The 18428-nt window shown below is 43.1% G+C and overlaps 1 protein-coding gene across 1 annotated transcript in view; it reads right to left on the bottom strand.

Moving 5' to 3' along the window:
- GPA33 (glycoprotein A33 (transmembrane)) overlaps positions 1 to 12736 on the bottom strand; it is a 59945-nt gene extending 47209 nt beyond the window's left edge. The window contains exon 1 of the mRNA XM_006876001.1: positions 12679 to 12736. Within this exon, the coding sequence (XP_006876063.1) occupies positions 12679 to 12736 (58 nt within the window). The remainder of the gene's footprint in view (positions 1 to 12678) is intronic.
- Between the last annotated feature and the right edge of the window lie 5692 nt (positions 12737 to 18428).

Here is an 18428-nt window from a genome sequence, read left to right on the forward strand (position 1 = left end):
TCATTTGATTTCTTGACTGCTGCTTCCATGAGTTTTGATAGTTGATCCAAGAAGAATGAAGTCCTTGACAACTTCAATCTTTTCTCCATTGATCAGAATGCCATTTATTGGTCCAGTGATGAGGATTTTTCTGTTCTTTACATTGAGATGTAATCCATACCAAAGGCTGTGCTCTTTGATCTTCATCAGTAAATCTTCTAAGTCTTCTTCACTTTCAGCAAGCAAGGTTGTATCATCTGCATATCGCAAGTTGTTAATGAGTCTTCCTCCATTCCTGATGCCATGTTTTTCTTCATAGACCCCAGCTTCTCAGATTATTTGCTCAGCATACAGGTTGAATAAGTATGGTGAAAGAATACAACCTGGTCGCACACGTTTTTAAAATTTAAACCATTCAGTGTTCCCATGTTCTGTTCAAACAACTGCCTCTTGGTCCAGGTACAGATTCCTCATGAGCACAATGAAGTGTTCTAGAATACTCATACTTCACAATATTGTCCATAGCTTTTCTGATTGTTTATGGTTTTTATTTTTTCTCTTTATTATTTCCTCTTTTCATAGTTGGTTCTGTGTTTGTTTTTCTGTTTTGTTTGTTTGTATGTGTGTATGGGGAGTGGGGGGAGGAGGGATTTTCTCCTTCCCACCAGACAGGAGACTTCAACCTTGCCCATACAGCCCAGCCACAACCATAACATTTGCAGTTTCACCTCTAGACAAGAGCTAAGACCAGCTTCTATACCACCTGATCAACAATAGACAGCAACCACCCTAAACAGAGGTACACAAACAATGAATGAGAATGGGATACATGCTACCATTCTCGTAACTACATCTAGAGGACACAGAGCCAGAAAACATTTCTGAGGAAGAAAAGGACATGGAACTAACTGAAGAAAGAATTTAAAAGAATGATATTTAGGTACCTTTTATGGATTGACGGAAAGATTGAGGAAAGCAAGACACAGAAAAAACTTTAGACAAATTCAGGAAAACATTACAAAATAAAACAGACAAAATAAACACAAATTTTGAAACAATACAAACCCTACAACAAGAAATCCAGAAGATTAATAGTAAGATTTCAGAAATATACTATACATTGAAATGGCAAAGAAGTAGATTCGAAGCAATGGAACTCAAATTAGTGAATTTGAAGATAAGTCTTTCAATATTAGTATGCTAGGAGAAAAATCAAGAAAAAGAATTTAAAAATCTGAAGAAAGCATAAAGGTTATATGGGACACCACGAAGAAGAACGACTTACAGGTGATTGGAATTCCAGAACAGGACGACACAATAAAAAGTTCATAGACAATCATTGAAGAATTGTTGGAAGAAAACTTTCCTAACATCATGAAAGATTAGAAGATAAGCATACAAGAGGTTGAATGAACCCCAAACAGAATATATTCCAAAAGAAAATCACCAAGACATATCATAATCAATTTTTTCAAAACCAGACAAGGAAAGAATCCTGAGAGCAGCTCAGGAAAAATCAAAAGTTACCTAAAGAGAAGAATAAATAAGACTAAGCTCTGATTTCTCAGCAGAAACCATGCAGACAAGAAGGTAATGGGATGACATTTAAAAAATCTGAAAGAAAAAATTGCCAACAAAGAATCATCTACCCAGCAAAACTGTCCTTCAAATATGATGGTTAAATTAGGATATTTCCTGATGAACTGAAATTAAAGGAATTTGTAATGAGAACACCAACTTCACAAAAAATGCTAATGGGTGTTCTTTGGACTGAGAACCAACAACAACCTGAGATTAACACACATGATAACATCACCCAGAGCTCAATCCAGCTAGCGAAATAGGGAACCAGCGGTATCAATTTATAATGAAGTCAATTACAAACAAAAAGAGGGAATAGTGTAGATGCAGATCTTCCAAATGGCAAGGAAGTCAAGTAGATAGATAAAAGAGACAGCTTTAAACAGGGAAAAAATGAATAAGTTACAGGGTAACCTCAAAGTAAATTAATACACTTTCACATCAAAATGAAAACAGAGGAAAACCAGAAAGATTTAGTAACATTAACACAACGTAAATGAAGAAAGTGGAAAATAACCCACAAACAAAATGAACTCAGCACAGAAAATTATGTGGAACAAAAAACCAGCAACACCACAAAAAACACACACACAACAAAATAACAACAATCAATTCATACCTATCAATAATTACACTGAATGTAAAAGGATTAAATGTACCAGTCAAGAGACAGAACAGAATGGATAAGGAAACAGGATCCTTCAATATGCTGTCTACTAGAGACAAATCAAAAAGATGGAGACAGCCTAAATGCCCAACACCAGAAGAATGGTTAAACAAACTGGCATATACACACAATGGAATGCTATGCAAATTGAAGAAGAAGCATGAATCTGCTAAATACCTCACAGCATGGATTAACCTAGAGGACATTATGCTGAGTGAAATTATTGTTGTTGTTTTTGTTGTTAAGTGCTGTGGAGTCGGCTGCCACTCCTAATGATCCTGTATATGGTTAGTGAGGGGCAGCTGGTAAACTTGAACCACCAACCTTGCGGTACAAACCTACATTGCAGTCCAGCGTATTAACTCACAGTACTGCACCAGTACTCCCATGAAGTGATTGGCAGACCAGAACTACTAACCTTGTGGTTAGCAGCCCCAGCTCATAATCTACTATGCTACCCATCAATCGCAAAAGGATAAATGTTGTATGAGATCAGTATTGTAAAAAGTTAAGAAAAGCTTTCCTTAATAAAAGAAACAATCAATGATAGTTATTGAGGAGTTGGGGAAGGAAAATTATTCATGGGCTAGAAGTTAGACTCATGTTAACATGGATGACAGGGTAGACAATATACAACAAGAAAGAGGTTAGCAGAGAAAAGATGAAGGTAGTAGAAGACACAGGGAGGAATAAAGAGAAAAGAGGTAAAATACTGTTAACTGTTGGTACATGGAGGGGATTGCAATCATTGTAATGAAGCAAAGTACGTGATTTGCTGGATGTAAAGCTAATGATCTGATCTGTAAACCTTCACTCAGTTCACAATAAAAAGTTAAAAACAAAAACAGAAACGAAGATGCTTGGAAACAGTTTGTATAATGGACTAACAGACCATGCAAACATCAGTTTCCATGGCCCCAGCTACCACTACCAACTGCCCTGAAAGGGATCCCATTAGAAGGGCCTGGGTAGAGTGGGAGAAAAAGTGGAACAAAACTCAAAATCATAAAAAAGACTAAACTCACTGTTTACACAGAGACTAGTGGAAGCCTGAAACTATGACTCTTGTTCACCCTTCCCATCTGGAATTGAGCTCACTCTCCTCTGGCTCAATTTTCAACCAAATAATACATAGGTATAAAGGAAGGACAACAGTACGAGTAACGTATGCTCATCATAGAACAGTCAACCATTTGAGATTAAAAGGGCAGCATTTACCTAAGAACAAAGTTCAGAAGGACTCCTGGTGTAGCGCTGTAGGATCAACACTGGACTGCTAACCACAAGGTTGGCAGTTCAAGCCCACCAGCTGCTCCTCGGAAACCCTATACAGGATCACTATGAGTTGGAACCAACTTGATGGCACTTAGCAATAACAACAACAACAGAGTTCAGAAGGAATGAAGGAAAAGAAGAAATGGGACCAGTGATATTTAGGAGATTAAAACAAAGTATATGTTGTTGAATATAAAATTGATGATCTGCTCTATAAACTCAATTCACAATAAAAAGTTTCTAAAAATGTAAATGATTTGCTGAATGTAAGACTGATGATCTGCTCTGTAAGCCTTCATTCAATTCACAATAAAAAGTTTCTAAAAATGTAAATGATTTGCTGAATGTAAGACTGATGATCTGCTCTGTAAGCCTTCATTCAATTCACAATAAAAAGTTAAATTAAAAAAAAAAAAATCTTTGTGAGAGCAGTCTGATCTTTCTCCTGAGGAGCAGCTGGTAGGTTTGAACTGCTGACCCTGTGGCTCACAGTCCAGAGCTGATCCTATATCTCATTGCTTAATCCACAGAGCCACCAGGACTCCTTGCTTAACATACACGAAGTGCTCAAATAAGTGCTGTGAAAATGAATGAATTTTAACTTGAACAATAGGTAGGATTTACAATTATAGAAACTTAAATTCCCCAAACTCAGAACCCCAAATCCTTTGCTGTCAAGCTGATTCCAATGCATAGTGACCCATGTGTAACGGAGTATTACTGCTCCATTGAGCTTTCTTGGTTGTAGTCTTTATGAGAGCAGTTCACCAGGATTTTCTTCCATGACACTGCTAGATAGGTTTGAACCATCAATCTTTAGGTTCGTAGTCAAGCACCAACCATTTGTGCCATCCAGGGACTAGAGAAATTGCCTCCAAATCAAGTAAAGGACCAAAGGAGACCTAAGAGGGGTTGCCAAACCTGCAAGATTCTCCAGATGGAAATAGGTCATTTAACCTCCCTAAGGGAGTGGGGTGTGAAGACCCAGCTTGATGATTGCTTGTAAATAATTAAGGTTTGTTTAGAAGATAATAAACGGTCTCTTGAGAGCCAAACGGAAAGTAATAGATCCGTGGATAATGAAATGCTTGATGGACCTGGCTGCTTGAGTTATGCACAGCACATTATGGGAACCCTTGGGAAATAGGCAGCAATGCCTCCACTTAGGAAAATCCATTTGCTTCAACAAACCACAGTCTTTGGGAGGTGGTGCTGGAAGCCAGAAGGGACCCTGCCCGCCCAGGACTAGAAAGTATACTCTCCTGTTGAGACAGTGATGGTCTCTGGGGAGAGCCAGGCAGTTCACACTTGTAGGCTGGTTTGTCCTGAAGTGCTAATGGTTGCAAGAAAATGAGAGGCAGTGGGATCAGAACATAGCAAATGTTAGTTGGGCTGATTGTTCAACATGGGTCATTAGAAATCTATTGATTCAGATCAGTTCTGTGGAGTTTGCTCACAAGCTGGTAAAACTCTCCTAACATGGAGTCAGGAGAGAAACTACCAGAGGTGTGCTCAACCCCACACCCTAGCCCTTACAGCTCCCTCAATTGTTTCAGCCAGCATTTACACCAGGCACACTTCATCCTTATTTGATGTCATTATGTGTGTAGGCCTCCCCTCTCCTCACCAGCTGGCATTCTCCATTAAGGAGGGTCTGGGTCTCAGACTGTAGCTGCCCCTTGCCCTGCCTGCACTCAAGCTGCCTACACAGAACTGGGTGCTAATTGAACCAGGTTGAATGAATGATTAGTGGCATGTTCCCTACCTAGGAAGAAAGAGGTCCCTGTCAGTCAGTGTCCTACCAATACAGTTGCTGTCAAGTCGACTCTGACTCATGGAAAACCCCATGGACCAGGTAGTTGACACAGTTGGTAGCTAATGAAATGGCGGGATAGGATTTTATGATTTAATGGCGAGTAATTGTTTTCAGGTCTAATGGTGATTATTACAACTGTAAATGTAGAAGAGGTGCAACTAAAAGGGGGGAACAGTTAGTCTGTCATTTCAGGAACAGGGGACCCTAGACCCATCAAGAGGGCAGACATGAGAGGAGTGAGGAATCCTAACCAGAAAAGAGGTGACAACAGAGACGGTGGCAGAGGCAATGACATGGAGAAACAGCGCAGCCATGGACTGAGTGGCCCACAGACTGAGAAAAGCAGTGTACCTACGGTCAGGAGGCTGGATTGCAAAATGTGCCCTTTGGACATTTAAACAAATATATATTTTCAATGTGGTATGTGTACATCAGAAAGAAAAAAAGGAAGAGAGGTAAATACTGTTTATTGGCTAAGGGTGCATGGAAGGGACTGTAATCATTACAATGATATGTTGAATATAAAACTGGTGATCTGCCCTTTAAATCTTCACTCACTTGTTCTTGTTGTTGTTATGTGCCGTGGAGTCGGTTCCGACTCATAGCGACCCTGCACAAAGTTTCTGAGGCTGTAAATCTTTACGGGAGCAGAAAGCCTCATCTTTCTCCTGAGGAACAGCAGGTAGTTTCGAATTACTGACCTTGCGGTTCGCAGCCCAATTTGTAACCCCTACGCTACCTCTCACTTAATACACAATAAATGCTTTTACAAAAATATGATAAAATCAAAGCCTGGAGGTTCCAGTGCACTCAGAGGTGTGTGGGAAGAAAGGCCTGGCTATTTGTTTCCAAAGCATCAGCTACTGAAAAATTTCTAAGTTCTACTTTGACACACAGGAGGTGGCCAGCGAGTATTCTAATGGAGCTTCATGATGTGTTAAGGTGCTAGCTTAAAGGGAAGAGGGAAGCCCCTTCCCACCCCCATCTCCCCACACAAACACCATCACCACAAACCCACTGCCTTTGAGTTGATTTCTGACTCAGAGATCCTATAGAACAGAGTACAACTGTCCCACAGGGTTTCAAGGTTGTGAATCTTTACAGAAGCAGGCTGCTACCTCTTTCTTCTGTGGTGGGTTTGAACCACAGACCATCCAGTTAGCAGCCAAGCAGTTAACCATTGTGCCACCAGGGCTTCCTGTATTATACCCAGGAAGATACATCTTAATGGAAAGGTTTACTGAAGGGGTGTTGTTGTTATGTGCCATGGAGTCAGTTCCAACTCAGTGACCCTGCACAAGGTTTCCGAGGCTGCAAATCTTTATGGGAGCAGAAAGCCTCATCTTCCTCCCGCTAAAAAGCTGGTAGTTTCAAACTGCCGACCTTGAGGTTAGCAACCCGATCACAACCACTACGCTACCAGCGCTCCTTTACTGAAGGGGTAGGACTTGGGATGTTCCCAAGGGATTTAATTCACCATGTTAAACTCGTGCATTAAAAAAAAAAAAAAAAAGCAAGATGCAAAATAGTGCATACAATAGTATCTCAATTCCATATAAATAATCACAATTCTAAAATGAAATATAACAAAAGATTACTAAGAGTTGCTTATGGATTCTGGGATCATGGGCAATTTTGGGTTTCTTTGTAGACTTTCATTTTTCCAAATGTTCTGCAACAAACGCACGGTCCTCTTGTGACTATAAAGCCATGTTGTAGTTTGTCAGGTAGAGTGGCTGGTGAGGAAGTAGAGAGTGAGGAAAGCCTATTCTGTCCAAACACTTTGCCCAAGAGAGGAAGATGCGAATGCTGAAACAGAGGGGCACAAAGGGCCTTGCGAAGGTTCCTTATTCCCCGTGAGAACGGTTGCAGACTAGGAGACTGGAGCAGGACTTGGAAGTCTCAGGGAAGGGAGAGATTGAAAATAGAAGAGAAAGGAAAAGCCAGATGGAGCAAGGTTCCAGCCAGGAAGGAGAGGGGTTGGGACACAGGTGAAGGATTAACCTCCTGTGCAGATGGAGATAACGTGGTATGGGGCAGAAAGGTATAGAACAGTGGAGAGCCCCACCCATCACTTCTCCTGCTCCTCTCCCAGCGACCTTTGTAACAGTCCTAAGTGGAAGTGACTGTCTGTTGCCATGCTCTGCCCCAGCCAGGTGTTTATGGCATCCCTGACTCACCAGGGCAGAAAACAAGGAAGCAACCAAAGGTCACTGGGTAGCAGAGAAGAAGGGCAGGTTTCAAATGCGAACACTGATGTCCTGGGGCTGGACCTGAGAAGGCTGCTTAGGGACAAGGACTGACAGGCAGAGAGGAGACAAGAACGAATCCTGAATCTGTCAAACTCAACTTCACCTCCAAGTCAAAGCCATCCTCCATCAGCTGGCTCAATGCTGAAACCCCCAGTTTAATAACTCCTTTAAGTCAAAGCAAGGAACCCTGGTGGTGCAGTGGATTAAGCATTCCACCTGCTAACTGCCAGCTACTCTGTGGGAGAAGGATGAGGCCATCTCAGAACCCCTATGGAGCAGTTCTACTCTGCCCTACAGAGTCACTATGAGGCAGAGAAGACTCCAGGGCAGGGGGTTCGAGTCAAGGTATTGGGGGGAGCTCCTGCTAAAATACCAACGATATCTAGAGAAGGAGAAAAATGCGTTGAGAGACTCTTCCTTTAACCTCCAAGATACATCCATGTCCCTAGTTAGTCCTCACCTGTCAAACCCTAAGAGGAGACTCAAGACAGTTAAATTTTGACGGAAGGAACTGAGATTAGGAAAGGAGGGTCCTGTTGGTTTTGAGTCTTGGAGAGAAGTAGAGGCAGAGAAAGCAGGAAGGGGGGAAAGGCAGAATGGGAACACTGATGGCCAAGCAGCTCCTTCACAATCCTGCTGCCCCTGGCCTTGCTGGCAAAGCCACCTACCTGTTCATCCATACCCACCCCACAAATGGCTGCTGAGCACCCAAGTTCCAGGCACTGTGCTGGACTCTGGGGATAAACTGGCAAGCAGAGACAGACACAGCTGCAGCCCTTGTGGTAGTCAGTCCCCTGGGAGGGTCCCACAGTAACAAAGAATCACAAAAGTATGTGGGAAACCACCATGGTGGCATGTGGTGTGTGTTTGATAATGATGTAACAGGAACATGACCTAACTTGGGGATGAGGAGAGACTGTCCTGAGGAAGGGTCTTTCAGCTGAGGTTGGAGGATGAGCAGGCATGGGCCACTAGAAAATGGGAGATGAGTGGACTGGGGAAGCTGAGAGAGGAGCAGAGGTCATGGACTGGATAGGGTGCGGCATATTCCAGAAACGAAGACAAGCCCAGTGGGTGGGTGTCACAAAGGGGGTGTTTTGGGGGACATAACTCCTCTCATATAATATCCTTTCGTTTTCCACTACCACTCCAAATAGACACAAGCAAATCACCCTGTCATTGAAGCTAGTTCAACTCATGGTAACCCTATAGACCCATCCGGGTGATTTAAGACAACGTGGCTATCTAGCCTCTTCCAGCCAGACTGCCTCCCTCCAGCCCTCCTAAAGAGCAGGTCTGGGATCACTTCACTGTCAGTATGGCTGGAAGTGTGGGTTGGGCTTCAGCCTAACCGACTATGACAATAATTTGGGCCTTTATCATAAAGGCAATGGGAAGCTATTGAAAGCATTAAGGAGGGGTAGGGACATGGTCTTAATTTTGTTCTAAAAGGTCGTTCTGGTTCCAGGGCAGAGAACAGCTAGGAAGTAGTAAAATAGGCAAAATAAGATCAGTTATGAGGCTACAATACCCCTTAGGAAAGGTTGCTGTTGTTGTCAAGTGCCATTGAGTTGATTCCGACCCATAGCGACCCTGTATAGGGTTTCCAAGGAGCAGCTGGTGAGCTTGAACCACCGACCTTGCAGTTCAAACAGCTTTGCAGTCTGGCGCATTAACCCACAGCGCCACACCAGGACTCCTTAGGAAAGGTCGCACAGATCAATGAGGTGGCAAGGAAAATAAGGAAAAATGAACAAATTTGAGAAATGCTGGAGTGTTAATATCATCCCAGCATAATGATAATTTAAATTCATAGAAGGGAGAGTAAAAGGTATATAGGGTGATGTAACAGTTTTTAAAATAAGATCCCAAAATTCTTTGACACTCCTCTCATCCAGAGGTCATGTTCATATCCTTTCCTCTTGAGTCTGGGTTCTGTGACTATTTGACCAATAGAATGCGGAAGAAGTGATGTTGGGCCAGTTTCTGGGCCCCAACATTAAGAAATTGGCCATTTCCCCTTCCTTTCCTTAAAGATGTTTGCTCATGGGATTCAACCACCGTGCTGTGAGGAGGCCCAAGAATCTCTGTTTCAACCTAGCTGATGTCACACAGAGTAGAGACAAGCTGCTTTTGCCAACCTCCATTAAAATTGCAGATTTATGAGCAAAATAAGAGATTGTCATTGTTTTAAGTCACTAACTTTTGGGGTAGTTTATTACATAGCAATGGGGGTAGGGGAGATAGTAGGTGGCTCCTGGGATTCCAGCATTCATTTCTGATGGAGTTTGATTTATTGAGACAGAAATCCATGGAAAGAAACTGCATTTGGAGAAAAATATCATGGAGTTGGTTTTCAATTTCAGCTTCAAATTGAGTTTGAAGTGTTTTTGAGATATCTAAGTTGAGAATCAAATGGACTGTTGGACTTCTAGGTCTCTAGCTCAAGAGAGTGGTCAGGTTTGGAGATAGACATTTGTGACTCAAATGGAAATGGATGTGGATGAATGGAAAGAGAAGAGGTCTGCAGATGAGCACGAGGACTTCTGACATTTTATGGCAGGACAGAAGAGCATGAGGGTGCAAAGGAGACATGGAAGGATCAGGCCAGGAGAGTAGGAGGAGAACTAGGAGAGAGTGCATAAATGATTCAGAAAGGAGGAAGAGATTGAGCAAGTCAAACACTATCAGGAGTAATCACATCCTGTGCTAGACGCACTTTCACTTGGGTTTCTTCGTGACCAACATCGCAATAGACAACATGGCTGGGCAACTGAGAAGCCCTGGGCTGGAATGTTGAAGAGCAGAGGCAAAATTAGGTTCACACCTGTGCATTCTTCTCTAGAGCCTTGCTTCTCAAACTGTGGTCCCTTCTCAAGCAATAGCATCAACTGGATTCTGTTAGAAATGCAGAATCTCAGGTCTACTCAGAACTTACGGAGCTCTGGTAGCGTAGTGGTTACAAATGCAACTGCTAACCTCAAGGTCAGCAGTTTGAAACTACCAGCTGTTCCGTAGGACAAAGATGAGGCTTTCTGCTCCTGGAAAGATTTAAAGCCTCAGAAATCTTATACAGGGTCGTGTGAGTTGGAAGCGACTCCACAACACATAACCGCTACCAGGTAATGTATGCTCAGAGTGCAGATGCCTGCAGTTGGACCTCCAGAGTTAAGGTGCCAAACCAGAAATTGTCTTAGTTTCCACACCCCTGAGGAAACTTCCTTTCAACTGATTGGCTGCTCACAGTAGATCTCATCATAAAGTTGATTATATTGTATTATGTATGATCATGGGGATTACTGCACTTTAACTGCTAAACCACGGAGAATTCTGACCCATTCAAATGAACACAAAACCTTATACTATCACAGGCTGTAACTGAGTAAGGTGCAAAACGGAACTGAAGATCATATGCAGAGTATCAGCCTACATTATTTCAAATGTTCATTAAACCTACTTCTTCTCAAGCGCCAACATTAAACTTTACGCCTAGGCTGCCCATCAGAATCACTTGGAGATATATATATATATATTTTTTTTTTTTTAATCAGAGAGATGTCCCGAACCTACTTCCAGGATTAAGACTCAGAAGGTCAGGGGATCTTAGGCATCTGTATTTTTACTCCTCAGGTGATTCTGATGGGCAGCCAGGATAGATGGCCATAGCCTGGTTGTTTCTCTACGAGGAGACACAGAGATTCACCCAAAGCCTAACCCTGCACACAAACGCTTCCTGCAGTACCAGCTTCTGACTGTGCTCAGGCCCATAGTAGGTGGTGCTCAGATCCCACATGGGAACCAGACTGTGGGGATTGAAGTGGAAACAGAGCCCAGGGGCACAGAACAGATGTAGGGCCAAGCTATCATCTTGTAAGTATATTTGCAGGTCCACACTGCCCTGCTTCTGGCTTGGATACATTGGGCACATGGCCACTCTTTTATCTGATTACCATTACATGTGCAGCTGAACCCCTATAAACTGTACAACCTGAGGGAGGCCATGCATCGAGCCCAATGTGCAGGTGGCACCGGGCTATGCCATGTCCAGCTGGCAAGGTAAACCCAGGGAGCACCCCTGTCTATGTGACCAAGGAACATGGCACTTCAAAATGGGTAAGTGTAAGGCAATGCATTAGAGGACATAGGTCTGGATCATGGCTCTCAGAAAGGATACTAAAATGACTTCACCAGCCTCAAAAAGTAAGGAACATGGAAATTTAATTCCCATCAAAACTCATGATCATGCATCTGTGGGTTTACTGAAATTTTTTAGATGGGAAGGAAAAAAATGCATTCTTTCTCAAACTGGTACACTTAGGATAGTAGATTCTACTGTTTCTCTGAAGCAATACTTCCCTATGTGTTTCTAATGTATCAAGGAGTTTCCTCTAAGTCTAGGCAGTTGGAAATTTTTGTGTGTTTTTTTATTGGGGTTTAAAAGATTTTAGTGTCTCCAGGAAGAACTGCTTTGAGACACTGTTGTTTTTTGCTTCTGCCTAGAGCTTTCCTGTTGGGTTCCTTTTTATACATCTACTTTTCTGCATCTGTCCTTTCCATCCCATCCAATCTGTCATGGCATCTGGTGGCTGAGAAATTCCAGAAGTGGACGAGCCTTAGTTCTACACACAAGTTGGAACATTTTTTCTATCGGTTGTTGAGAGGAGCCTAGCATACTGTGGCTTTTGGGGAGATCATTAGAGCTATGTTCACAGTGACCTCTAACTCCCCTTCCTGGTGCAAGTTGGCCAGATCAGAGCTCACAGGGGATCAATCACCAACATCTAGTTAATTTCCTGCACCTTAATCTGGCTCACACTAAAAATAACAGCAGAATCAATAACTGGCATCTCTGGAGTGTTTATGATGTACTAGAATCCCTGGATGGAGCAGATGAGTCCTCTGCTAACTGAAAGATCAGTGGTGGTTCAGCCCTACCCAGTGTTGCCCAGGAGGCTGTAAGGATTATTATCAATTAAACCCCACAAGGCAGTTCTATTTGAGGGCAAACAAACCTTGGCCTCCCAGGTATGCAAAGGAGAAGATGATGTCTCCTCATGAGGTTTCCTGGTTGGTCCTAGGTTTGATCTGTGAAGGCCTCCTTTACTCACCTGTATATGCAATAGCTATTTCCATGCCACTGTGTCCATATCCCTTATGCTGCTCCATGAGCCGCTCCTATCCTATCCACTGCTGTAGCCCCACCTCCTTAGTGTGCCCTGGTTTGGGCTGGCTGGGTACTGGAGGGAAGCAGACAGGGGCCACATACCTCATCAGAAAAGACATTCTCACTTTGAGGCTGGAAAACATGCCCAAGAATTGGTTTCCTCAGATGAGTTCACTTAGGAGGAACTTTCCAGGAAGAGGAAAAGTGTCCCACTCCAGGCAATTCAGAGATATAAAGGACACTTTTCATTTTATCTTGTTTCATTTTGTTCCTAAACCAAATTTAATTACAGGGCTGCAGCCAGGTGACACATTGTTGTTAAGCATCTTTGAGTCGATTCCCACTCATAGCCACCCTGTATAGGGTTCCTGTTGTTGTTGTAGGGTTCCTGAGGCTTTTTAAATCCTTGCTGGAGCAGAAAGCCACGTCTTTCTCCTGAGTGGCTGGTGGGTTTGAACTCTGGTTCTGTGGTTACCAATCCAGCGCATATTGTAAGGAGCCATTGCACTCCTCTGCTGCAGTATAAGAGGCAAGACTACTTAAGGTATGTCTAGCAGGCATTGCGTATTTAGGAAATCATTGGCAGAGCTGATGACAGCATGGATGTTGTGAGATGCTATAAACCAGAGGTCAAGGAAGCTTCAGAAAATTGCTGCCAATGTCACTGCTGTCTCTAGATGTAAAGTGGCCAAACAGTGGGTCGCAGAATCCTACTACTGTCCAAACTCCCACTGGGCCGGAGACTGCAGCTCAATTGTATCCACGACCAAAGAACAAGTATAGGGGCAAATATGTGGGAGGGGAACGTGGAGGAGACTTCTGGCCCAGCCAGAAAGTTCCATGTTGCCATTTCCTTTCAGCCTTCCTCCCTCCCTCCCTCTGCTTGAAGCAGCCTCCTTGTCTGGGTCTGATGGCTGAGACAAGCTCACTGATGATGGTGATCCTTGCAGATGTCCTCATTCCTGTGACTAACATCACAAGAAGCAAAAGGGCTGGGGAATCCAGAGCTCTGGGATGGGATGTTGAAGGGCAAAGGCAAGATTAGTATTACATCTGTGCCCATGAGCCAATTCTTCACTAGAATCTCAACTCTCAAACTGTCGTTCTTTCAAAGCCTTCACTCCTGTGGTGTCTGCACAAAGTATGTGCTCAGTAAATAGTTGTCCGATGAATGGATGAACCAGCTGATCCATCTTAGTCGATGACGAAGGACACTCTGCCCACTGGTTAGTGTATTCCTGGGCAGGGTTGAGCCAGCCTGAGCTCCTTTATCTCATTCAGATCAACATCCAAACACTTTGAGGAAGCCCTTCAGCATCTCTCTGCCCTCCCAAGGCTGAGCTTTGAGAAGTCGCTGGGGGTCTGGGAGAAATGAGCAAGGGCATAGGGCCAACTGGTCCTGGGGCGTGAGCTCTAAAATAGAGCCTCCTTCGTCCACTTTCCAGGGGATGGGGGAATAGGCTTCTACGTCCAGGTGTAACTCATTGCCTCCTCCCCACTTGCCTACACCAGTTTCTGAATTTACACCTAGTGAGATATCTCAGCATGGCTGAACACATTGAACCAAAGATGTTACTAAAATCCCCCAAATTCCCAATTGCTCGATTTCTCTCTTTCTCTCAATTCTACTCCCTTCATGAGCCCAGGTACCCCAATATCAAAGCTTCCATCCTAACCCACTTAGCACTTGATTTGAATTCAACTACTAAAGCAAAGGATATCCGACTTCTTTCTAGAAGTCTCCCCTTGTTCTGAGTTTTCAACAATTAAAGTACAGATGTTACCATTGTCTCTTTCTTTGGTTTAGGATAACATTTAAAATCCTTGGCAGTGAACATACCTAGATTAACACATCTCGGATTTTCCAGGACATCCTTGATTTCAAACACTTTTTCTCACTCTGGAAGATATTGTATCTGAGTTGAGACACTGATTTAGGATCAGAAAATATGATCTTGAAAGTATTATAAATTCTTCATTCTAGAACTGGACTGGAATTTAATTACTAATAAGCAAATAAAAGCCATCCCGATTCTGGGCAGAAGCCTGGAACCTACTGCCTGAACTAGAATTTGTAATTTTCTCCAGTAGGAACACAATCATGTCCCTGGAAGCTCTTCCTAGGGAGTCTCTGGGAGACCACCCACCACTGGGAGCTGGACAGGGGAGGACTTACTCACCTGCACAGAGTGTCCACAGCATAGGCCTCATCTTCCCCACCATGGTCTTGCTTTCTATCTGTCCCAGACAGGTTAGATCTACCACAGTCTCCTTCTGCAGTTCTTCCTGCTCTCCTCTGTGCAGTCCAGTCTACATGCCCCACCCCTCAGCTAGGTTGGCAGGTAAGGCTACCTGTAGGATTGGACTCATGCCCCACCCACTCCACTGAAGGACCCAATAGGAACTTTCCCTGCCTTCTCTTTGAACCAGTCATCTCCCCAGCCTCCTCCTTCCTTAGTAGATGTAAGGAGTCCTCAAGGTGCTTCTCTGATAACTGACAGGAAATTGTTCCTGAGTAATAAAAAGGGCATCATCTCAGGGGAAGGTTCTGAAGCCAATAAAAGAAGGGTGTTGTCCACAATCACTCTAGACACACTCAAGGCATCACATGGTCTGTTTCTCTGCTTCCCTCCTCTTCTACAATCCCCACCTTACATTGCAGAGATGAAGAAAGAAAGTGTCCGCCCTCAGAGTTTGTAATCTGTTTGGGGACGCAGAGAATACACAAATAAACAAAGAAAATCACCAATACTAGAAATAATGTGACTAACTCTTCTTGTATGCTTGGGGTTGTTCCGGCTTTAAAACTGAAAGTCCCGTGCCCTGGGAAACTTCTCAGTCCCAGTCAAATAGTGATGGTTGGCTACCTGACTTAAAGGAGTGATAGGTACTATGGGAAACCACCTGGGAGATGATACAGAAAATGAAACTGGGGTAGGGAAAGGGGCTCTGCTTTAGATTGAGTAGACAGAATAAAATTGGGAGGTAAGCATTATGATTCTCTATTTTACAAATAGGATCTGAGTCCCAAAGTAGTTAAGTGACTTCCCCAAGTTTACACAATTAGTAAGTGGTCCAGCAGCACTCCAGTGGCCCAGATGTGAACCTCTGCCAAGTCCAGGAGTGATGACTGTGGTTACAGAGTAGACAGGCCTTCTCTTCTCTTAGAATCCCTTCCTTATCCATTGCCTCTCATAGTGGTCCTGTCTCACTCTCACTCTTCCCCATCATCTTGAACCATCCCCTGCCGGAGGATGCTCTCCAGTCTTTCTCCACTCCTCTCCATCTCTTTCTCCCTCATCTCACTCTCCTTTATATCTTGGTGACATTATCTCTTCCCAGAATATTGAATTCTATGGATGGGAATTGAGCCTCTACAGTTTCTCAGTTGTTGCAACTGTTCTTCCATTCTCCAACACTCATTTACTGAACCCCCAACATGCCCCCCAGGAAGTTACTTTGATGCCATGTGCCTCCTCATAGACCCCTTCCTTGGCCACCTGATCTACAAAAGCTCCTACCCTAGCCCTGCCAAGTCTCAGCCACACCACCCTGCTTGCTTTCTTCAGAGCTCCCTAATCTCGCTGCTCGATACTAGCAGCTTGTTTGTTTACTTGCTGACTTAACTTCTGTCTTCTTTTGTAATTTTCACAGATATTGCTGATTTGCTCTCCATAAGCATTATATTCTGCACTCTTCGCAGCAACATATAAGAATATCTATTTCCCTATTCACTCAGTGGCACATTTATCAAACTTTGGTAAGACAATTATCAAACTTTTTGATCTTTGCCAATCTGATAAGTAAAACTGATATTCTCATGCAGATAGAATTTATTTTTCATTTGACTTCAGTGAAATTGAAATTTAATCAATATATTTGCCCATTATTTTTATTTCTTTTTCTGAAAAATGTAGCTTATTTGCTCATATTTCTATTGGGCTATTGGCCTGGAGCTTTTATTTCGAGTTCTTTATATAAGAGAGATTAACTTTCGGATGTACTATCAAAACCAACTGCCATTGAGTTTATCCCAACTCATAGCGAGGCCATAGGGCATGATAGATCTGCACCTTAGGGTTTCTGAGACTGCCAATCTTTATAGAAGCAGACAACCTCATAGGTCTCCCAAGGAGTAGCTGGTGGATTTGAACCAACAACCCTTCAGTTAGAAGCCCAGTGCTTAACTTACTGTTCACCATGGCTCTTTTGGATGCATTAAGTATTGCAAATGTTTTACTGAGTATTTGTTTGTATGAGGAGGCTGAAAAGATTTGTGGAAAATGAAATAAAACAATAATGGAGTTCTGTGATCCCAGGTGGAGACCTGGTTGGCCAGCAGTGTGGTAAAACCTGGGGACTCTTGGGCCCAGAGTCAGTGACATAGACACAGAGGACTAGAGTGGAGAATGACGCGTCCAGCTGATAAGAAGAGAGGGCATATGCATAAGAACACCCACACTTGCAGATAATACCCACTTGACCTGGCATCAATGACTGGATGATCAGAGCTCGATTAGAAGAAAGAAGAAGAAGAAAAAAGAGTAATCTGATACAATTGGATGAACTTGACTACACCTATAGATGCAGTAACTCAAAAGAGGGAACAAATCTTTACAGCGAGGATCATTCCCACCCCCTCCATACACAGAGTAGACAGGGATGGGCAACTTGGACACTGGATACCCAAAATGGGGGGCTACAAAGGCAAGAGGTGACTGGCTTACAAGATTTCAAGAGGGAGCCTAGATCCAGTGGGTGCAGAGGAAGGTAGAATCTCTACTGAATAGTATCCAATCTGTCTGGGCAGGGCTAATGAAAGGAGATAGGGATAGGTCCCTTGTAGTACAATGGTGAATAATTATTATCAAGACTGACTGTGAGGGTTGGAAATGTAAAGGTGGTGTTTCATAGCTAAAGGAGGGGAGTGGTTGATTTTGCAGTCCAGGAGCAGAGGTCCCTGGGACCATCAAGGGAGAAGAGTGGATGGAGTGTGGGACCCTATCCAGAGAACAGTGACACCAGAGATGGAGGCAGAGACAATGATGTGGAGAAATAGAGCAGCTGGGGACTCTAGATCCAGAGAAGGAGAGGGGCTGTGTGCTGATGACCAAGGGCCAGGCTTGCAGGTTATACCCTTTGGTTGGTTGATGATGCATGGAGGGGATTGTAATCATGGCAATGAAATGATATACGATAGGATGAATGTAAAGCTAATGTTCTCCTATGTAAACTATCACATAATTCACAATAAAAAATTTTAAAAAAGATAATGGAGTTTTTCATGACTATGTGGAAGTCCCCTTATATTTTGGATTCAGAACTTTCTATGCAAAAGATTATCAACCCTTCCAGATTTTGCAACAAAAAAATACAAAAATTACTGTTTTCTGCTTATTACTTTTTGTGTTCACTTTCGTGAGTTCGTATTATTTATAATAATATTTAGAGCCAGCATTATTATTATTATTATTGGCAAATAGAAATCATTATTATAAAGCAAACAGTAAATAATAGGAACAGGTTTATGGTAAGCTAACCACACCTTACCCCACATGCCCCACTATGTACCATAGGAGAGGTCCAATTATGTCTCAAAGGGAATCTATTTACCCGCCCCAGAACACAGTGCCTATTCTATGTCACTGAGTGGGCATGCTGTGGATCATGTGTCAGCAGGTGCACTGATGCTGA

The sequence above is a fragment of the Chrysochloris asiatica genome, unplaced genomic scaffold (genome assembly GCF_000296735.1).
Source record: "Chrysochloris asiatica unplaced genomic scaffold, ChrAsi1.0 scaffold00349, whole genome shotgun sequence".
Lineage (NCBI taxonomy): Eukaryota > Metazoa > Chordata > Mammalia > Afrosoricida > Chrysochloridae > Chrysochloris > Chrysochloris asiatica.